Source organism: Dendrobium catenatum, unplaced genomic scaffold (assembly GCF_001605985.2).
Source record: "Dendrobium catenatum unplaced genomic scaffold, ASM160598v2 fragScaff_scaffold_1028, whole genome shotgun sequence".
NCBI classification, from domain to species: Eukaryota; Viridiplantae; Streptophyta; class Magnoliopsida; order Asparagales; family Orchidaceae; genus Dendrobium; species Dendrobium catenatum.
In genome coordinates this window covers 1,130,827-1,139,075 of record NW_021319490.1, presented here as the reverse complement: position 1 = coordinate 1,139,075, position 8,249 = coordinate 1,130,827, and the positions used below count along the sequence as shown (strand labels likewise).

The following is an 8,249-nucleotide window of genomic DNA, read 5'->3' as shown; positions in this document are numbered from 1 at the left end:
ACAAACAAAGAAATTTACAAAAAAAACAACATAACCACTTCTACAATCATTAATCTTTACTTCTCTAAGCAAAATACACAATAATCAACATATATTTAACTTATTTAACAAAAAAAAAGCATAAAACAACCCTACATTACCTAATCCGGCGAAGAGGCGGCGGAGCAGCGATCAGATCTGAAATGGGAATGAGGGAGACGAAGTAATCGGGAAGGGAAAGGCAGATTTTTTATTAAAGCCTAAGTCGCCCGTTTAACGGGCGACTTAGGCTTTAATAAAATGCCTGCCACATCGGCTGCCACGTGGAATTCTGGTCGCACCTAAGTCGCCGTTCAAAGGCCCGACTTTGCCTACATTTAAATTTTTAAATTAACATGCTTATTCTTATAGTTTAATTGTTAATCTTGCTTAGTTCGAAAATTTTCCCGTATTTATTTATTTTTTGTTTTTCTGTTCTTTTTGATAGTCATCCAATGGCGAGTGTTGGAAAGAGCGAGGGGGTGTTCGATGGCCATGCGCCTTACGTTAGCCCAACTATGCAGTGAGCACTTCTACTAAACATTTTGGTAAGCACCTGTGGCAAACAACTTCAGCGATCATTAATGGCAACCAACTCTTTTGTTGATTATCAGTGGACAGTCCAACACCATGCAACCATTATAGAACTACTTCTATGACCATAATTGTTGATAAAGTCTGCAATCATTGCTGACAATTGATTCCAACCACTTTCCGTTACATGAGTACATGAATACATAATGGTCGTTTCTGCACTTTTAATATTGTCGAAGGGCCATGCATCAAGTCCTTTGTTGGCTTAGCCTTGTTTATTTTGCTATTGGAGTTTCTTAACCAGGTTGTGAGAAGCATTTATGGCCTTTTTAACAATCATATTTGGAAAGCCATGGATCAAAATTCGCACGAGTTTTTAAGATAATTTCTATGTTTGATGATATTGAAATCCTTTTTATCAAATCATCTTCATCATGAACATCACCATAATTTAGTAATTATGAAATTTTGAGTCTTATTTTCTATGTGAAGTTGAGCATCAACATATCAAATCATCTTCATCATGAACATCACCATAATTTAGTAATTATGAAATTTTGAGTCTTTTTCTATGTGAAGTTGAGCATCCATATAAAGCTTTGTTCAAATCCTCACCATAATAGCAGAACCGAGAAATTAACATCACCACAACCACAACTTTTGTTAATCCAAGAGAGCACAATGCGAAAAATTTCAAATTTGGCAAATTTTCACCTACAAATCTTTCGGGGTAATGACTTGCAGATGTCTTTAATGGAAAAGGAAGAAGATACTAGTCAAGAGATGCAACCCTCTTGCTTTGAAGAAGGTTAGTCCGAAGGAAACAAGAATTTATTTAATCTCAATTTGATGATGGACCATTGATGAAGATTTCATCTTGATCTTCTTCTTCCTTCTTTTGCTGCATGTTTGATTTAGCCTTCAGGGAATTGAAGAGGGGAGTTTTAGAGAAGAAAGAAAAGGTAGAAACCTATTTTACTTAGCACGACACTTAGCGTGCTTGCATCAATGTATCATAACAATATCGGATGGAGTAGAAAAAACATTGAAATGAGAAAGTGAGACTGGGACGAGAGAAATCCCGTTGAATAGAGAGAAATTGATGGATGAGCAAAATTGAAGGAGATGGGAGAGAATTATGGAAGGAAATCTTTTCAAGTGAAATACATCATTCAATAATCAAAATAATATATTCTCAACTCCTATTTGTAGGAATAAGATTTGCAAGATAAAATTAACTAATTTAACTAAAAACTTTGTTTATTCCTAAAATTATATTATCTTATGTTAATTCAAACAATTAAATGTAATAAAACTAAAATAAATTCAAAACTAATTCAAAATATAGGTATATTATAAAAATAAATCTTTTATGGTGCATTAGTGCCCAAAATCTCCCTAGGAATGGACATGTGGAAGGAGTTTAGGAGCAGACAAAGGTGGATCATTGAAGAAGTGTTGGACAGCATGAATCTCTTATTCTTCCCATAGGCCAGGCTACCCTGAAAAACATGAAGTTGAACATTTTTTGAACTAGGAGGCTTGTTGCTAGGGGTGTTGAAGTGAACTTTCTGAATATTCTCTATGAAGAAAAAAGCAATGATAGAGGAGGCACAACTGATAGGACTAAGGTTTACTAGCAGGAATATTAACACCAGTAGCCCTACGGCCTATAACCCGTGTTCCATTGAGAAATCAAAAAATGACCGGTAGCTGTGGAGATGTTAGTTTGTGAAGATAAGGCAGATTTCGTCCATCTCCAACAACATAGTCTTACTCTACATCACTAACACCTAAAACTCTTAAACATGATTCGCTACGTAATGATTGTGAAACTCAATGAAATTCAGATTGACATAATATGCATTTCAGAAGTGATGGAAGATGGGATGGAACTGAGGAAGTTTGTGATTATCAGTGGGACAATAGTTTGTTTGCTGTTAGGGAGAAAAGTTGTGAATGAAAAAAAAAAAAAGATTTCCTCTAATTGGACAATCGATTCCTTTGTTTGCTGTCATAGAAATTTTCAAAGATGCATAATATGCTCTTATCAGTGGAAGGTAATTAGGTAAACTATATTTTCCATAAAGGTAATTAGTTTTGTGCTTTATCCCAGAAACAAATGAAAGGCATGCTTGAACCAACAAAAAATATCTATTAATTAACAGAATTTTGATTCAAATAGTAATTTTTTGTATCAACTTCATTGTTGAATAGCATGATCTTCACCTTGTATTTGGATATATTTCAAGGATTGCAGTCAATTCCACTGTAGATTTATGTGCGTACTGGCTATTTTTATAATAATTGTTGATTTTGAGGCATTTTCTTGACTTATTTATGGAGTTATGGATACTTTTTTCAAACCAAAGGCAATGGTTTCTTGTGAAGCTCATTCCTGAAAAGTATGAAGTAAAACTTTATGTTTGAACATTTTTTAATACACCCTTTCAAGAAATTGGAGTGATTTTTTCTAGTACGTTTAATAGTGTGAGAGGCATATATTTATCAAGGCATCATCAATTGGAAGGACTGTGGAGAACCCAATTTATCAAATTTGTGATAAAAAAAGGGTTAAATGCTTGATTTATTGGTTGTATAATTTAGCAATTCAGTCATGAAATTAGTAGCTTGATTTGAAACAAAATGAATTGAAAAAAAAATTTAGATAAGAAATATTTTTTGTTTTTTAATTTGGTACATGCAGAATTTAATATACAATAAACCACTATCTAGTTTTTATGTAAGGTATTGTTTATCATTGCAGTGATAGAGAGGGAAACTTTTAGTTCATTCATTGGCAGTAAGGTTTATGCCATAACAATTCATTTGGTATTTTTGTTAGATGTTTCATGCCACATATTTTTATATTCTATTATAAGAAATTCATTCATCATCATTATCATCCTTATTAAGATTAGCTTTATGAATCCTTATTATTCATTTAGTCATGAGCAAATGATGTGTGATGCCATCAGAAAATCAGAAATGTTGGGAATGAGATAATCTTATGTAGGACGAGTTTGACAGATTAGGATATTTTTGTCATTTATTCAACCAAAAGCTCGTTACGTTATTATTAGTTACTAATATTGATTAACATAAGAGATTATAAGTTTAACAAAGATGATATTTTCATATTTGTATATAAGAACAAGAGTGACAAATAGATAAGATGATACTGTAAAGAAGTAAAAACAATGAAAACATTAATGAAATTGAAATTTCTATAGTGGAAGAGGATATAGTGTACCTTGTGCACAAGGCTCCTGCCAACTTAAGTGTGGTGAGGGCTTGGCATAGGCAACGTTACCCTTGAATTTCTTTCATTAACAAAGTACGGCCTCTAGAAACACGTTATTCATACACGTAGCTTGCATTAAATGATTTCATGACTTGCTTTGTTATGGACTTGATCTCCGGAATGGGAAATGCATTAGTTTTCCCTGATTTGCTTTTCAGCTTGGACGATCAGTTTAATATTTTACACATATATTCGACTGCATTTTAAGCTAATTTCTTCCAGATGTTCGCTATAGTCGAACATTCATTGTTCTTATTCTCAGCTAAAAATATTATTTTTTTGCTTTTCAAACAGACATTGTAGCCACTAATTGCTATGTCGAAATATAAGCTCATCATTTTGTTTCTTTTAATATCTAAGAGGAGGACAATGAGCCGGAGTTCAGTCTACAAGTTGCGGAGTTATAATTTCACATCAATGAAACTACTTTCTAATATTTACTAGATTCACTATTCAATACAATAACAACTATTTCTTCTGTTGTTATTGTATTGAATAGTGAATCTAAATGTTAGAAAGTAGTTCCATTGATGTGATACTATAACTCCGCAACTAGTAGAGTAAACTAGAGAAGTAGAGAGCTCTCGCATGCAGCTCATTCGGTAGACATGAATCACTTCCTCCCGGGAGGCTCACGTTCGAAGCCCCTAACTTCCAAAAAAAAACAACAGAAGTAGATGATGTTAACTATTGGAGGGAACCGCCATTTCTCCTCTTTATTCTTACCAAAGTTGATATCCTTATTGCCTAACAACTACTACAGAAGTAGAGAGCTCGCGCATGCAGCTTGTCCGGTAGACATGAATCACTTCCTCCCGGGAGGCTCACGTTCGAAGCCCCTAACTTCCAAAAAAAAACAACAGAAGTAGATGATGTTAACTATTGGAGGGAACCGCCATTTCTCCTCTTTATTCTTACCAAAGTTGATATCCTTATTGCCTAACAACTTGATATTATGTTTATATGTAACTTAAGCACTATGTTGCTCTTAACAGTTGGAAGGGAAGACAATTAAAGCTCAGATATGGGACACAGAGAGGTATCGCGCCATCACCAGCGCCTACTATCGCGGCGCAGTAGGAGCACTTCTAGTCTACGATATCACAAAGCGGCAAACCTTCGAAAATGTCGAGCGATGGCTTCGCGAACTCAGAGATCATGCAGACTCCAATATTGTTGTCATGATGGTGGGTAGTAATAAGTCTGATCTGAACCATCTGAGAGCAACTTCAACCGACGATGCGAAGGCAATGGCAGAGAAAGAAGGGCTCTCATTTCTGGAGACCTCTGCATTGGAAGCACTCAACATTGAGAAAGCATTTCAGAAAATACTCACAGAGATTTACCACATTGTGAGAAAGAAGGCTCTGGCTGCACAAGAGGCAGCAGCCTCTGCTGGGCCTCTCCCATTCAAGGCACAGCAATCAATGTTGCTGATTCCACTGGAAATGTAAGGAAGAGCTGCTGCTCTACTTAGGTGAGTTGTTATAATAGAGATCATTTTGAGACTTCATTTGGAACAAGTTTCTAATAGCTTCTTAAAGCAATTTTTTAGTATACAAATTTTAATTTTTTTTACTAAAAATTGCTGTAAGAAGCAACAAAAAACTGTCCCAAACGAAAAATGATTCACCATTAATTTATTGTGAGAACATTAATCTATATTCTATTATAAAAATTGAACAAAGTAATATATGTATATATATACTAAAATATTCCAGGACCTCAACTCGAACCAAATCAAGTTAAGATTCCAGGTTCGGCAATAACTTACTAGGAAAACATACTCTTTAAGTTATTGTAGAGAAAGTAATTTTTTAAAGTGTTGTAAAAAGCAGCTTTTTAGTACAACAATCTTTTGAAAGCAGCAAAAAGACATTGGTCAAATAGAAATTGTAGTTGCGATCTGAAAAGTAAAGCAGTAAAAAAATTGTCTAAAATTAAATATGATTTGAGCTCTTAATTAAATATGAAGAAATTTTATTGAAGGATATGAAGGAAAGCAGATCAAAATCATAAATTATAATCAACAAAAACTCAAAGCATTTAGAAATTGAATATGATCGCTAATAGCAAAAATTAGATTGTCTTTTTGGATGGCAGGGTTTGACCATTTCATTTCTTAGACTTCTGTTAATTTATTAGAATTTGAAATAATGATGATTTTTAAAAGATTGTCTACAGATTTTACAATATCGACCTCCAATAAAACTCATTTGCAAGGTTGATTTCAAATTATCCATTAGAATGCCACAGTAACTACCAAGATGCAGGCTTTCAGCTTTCATTTAAAGACTTTTTCTCACCACTTATTTATGTCATTGGACAGATTAATTCAAATATTATGATTACTGCAAATCATAAAATTGATGAAACATTCTATATAAATTATTCATCAGAATGCTACATTTACACATTTGAAAGCCTTAAAACACTAATTTCAAATATAAAATTACATTTGAAACTAAAGTTCTAAGGCTTTCAAATATGTAAATATAATTTTTTGATTGATAATCTGAAGGTAACCTTGCAAAAAAGTTCTATTGGAGGTCCATTCTATAAAATCTGAAGAATCTTCTAAAAACTATCATTATTTCAAATTCTAATAAAACAAAAGACTAATAAAAGAAATGGTGAAATACTTCGATCCAAAAAGACAACCTGATTTTTGCTATTGACAATCATATTCAATTTCTAAAAGCTTGAGTTTTAGTTCTTATGATTTATGATTTATGATTTATTTTTATGTCGAGGAACCATCTGCTGCCACATCTGGCTAAAACCAAATGCGCTTGACGATCCGTAAACCCCAACTGACCTACCGGGTCAGCCACACCGCTTTACCCGCAGCCGATGCTTTGGAGCCCCCACCAAAGGGGCGCTGCAGCTCGAGGAAATCCAACTCAGGATAAGGGGTTCCCATCCGAGCACGTCGACAAACCGAGCTAAAGATATCCTTTAATTAAATGTTATGATTTAGGGGTTTTTTTGCTTCGGACAAATCCATAGGTCCTTTTCTTTTAGCTCTTAGCGGCCGCGTTAAGGCTGTGTGGGCCTACACAAAACAGATCTTATCAACAAGAAGATAAGGCATTCCTTATTATTAAAAGTCGGACCCCCTCATTCATTCCCGATTCTCCACATCACTACAACCAATCTCTAACACAGAGCAACAAAGAATGGTCTTCCGCATCATTCCACTCCTCTTCTTCCTCCTCCTCCTCCCCTCTCCTTCCTCCACCGCCGCCACCAATATCCTCCTCACCGGCGAAACCCTCCCCACCAACACCCAACTCTTCACCCCAAACGCCGCCTTCAGAATCCACAACGACTGCAACCTCGCTCTCTACAACCCCACCCTCCGCTTCCAATCCAACACAGGCAATCTCCGCACTAATAACTGCACGCTCACCCTCACCCACCGCGGCCAACTCCTCATCCAAGCTCCCAACGGCTCCACCATCTGGTCTTCCTCGCCACCCACCAAATCCGGCAGCTACGCCGCCCTTCTTCGCTCCGACGGCCACGTCGCCATCTACGGCCCATCAGTCTGGTCAACACCCTACCGCAGCTCGGCCGGCGCCGCCGAGCTGGCAAAGCACTCTCCCTCTCCCAATGCTCGTAACCACATGTTCTCATCGCAAGTTCTATGTGATAATTCGAAGCTGGCGAGCGGAGAGCACGCGTTGGCTATGAAGGATGACTGTGGATTGGAGCTCGTTAAGGAGTCGGAAGGGGTCGTTTGGGAGAGCGGTACGAAGGGAAAAGGTAGGAATTGCTTCGTGAGACTCGACCACCGCGGCCAGCTCGCAGTCGTCGACGACCGGTTCAAGGTTGTGTGGGCGAGCAAGGCAGCGGAAGCCGACGGATTCTATGTGCTGGTTGTGCAGAACGACGGCCGGGCCGCCGTCTACGGACCGGCGATCTGGTCCACTGATACTTGAGATTTTTTTCTCTTTTTGTTTTTTTTTTTTTGGAGACGCGGGGATTAGCCCCGGTGGTTGAGTAGTGGGGGCTTGGCTGACGTGTAGTTGAAGCCAAAGCCTTATCCACTGTAATGCCTTTTTAAGTAAAAGGAATATTTTACGAGTATTCGTTGGCGTTCCTATCCAGTTTTCATTAAACAATTTAATTGTGCAGTATAGAGTAAATAATCTACTCACAAAGGACATAAATTATTCCGCGCGGAGGTTGGACGCAGATTATAATAATCTGGAGAACAATCAAAATGCACCACTTCTTCAACAGTATCGAGCAATACCTGAGCAAATGAGTGACGTGACTCATTCTGATTGGTATTCGGATGATGCTCGTAGGGCCAAGGGCCAGTTTTAGGTAGACAGTTTCTATGGGGTGTAGGCCTCCCAAAAAATAACGGAGGCACACAGAGGTT

At 36.9% G+C, this 8,249-nt stretch overlaps 2 protein-coding genes and 1 pseudogene across 2 annotated transcripts in view; all 3 read left to right on the top strand.

Moving 5' to 3' along the window:
- The window catches only part of LOC110114409 (cucumisin-like), a 9,208-nt gene extending 8,663 nt beyond the window's left edge, over positions 1 to 545 (top strand). The window contains exon 9 of the mRNA XM_028698016.1: positions 467 to 545. Coding sequence (XP_028553849.1) covers positions 467 to 545 — 79 coding nt within the window. The remainder of the gene's footprint in view (positions 1 to 466) is intronic.
- Positions 1 to 5,543, top strand: part of LOC114578357 — a 22,254-nt pseudogene extending 16,711 nt beyond the window's left edge.
- A 1,335-nt stretch (positions 5,544 to 6,878) lies between these two features.
- Positions 6,879 to 7,957, top strand: LOC110114896 (mannose-specific lectin 3-like). The gene has a single exon (XM_020847968.2). It carries the CDS (start codon positions 7,036 to 7,038, stop codon positions 7,798 to 7,800), a length of 765 nt encoding a protein of 254 aa, XP_020703627.1. The 5' UTR covers positions 6,879 to 7,035; the 3' UTR covers positions 7,801 to 7,957.
- The last annotated feature ends 292 nt before the right edge of the window (positions 7,958 to 8,249 follow it).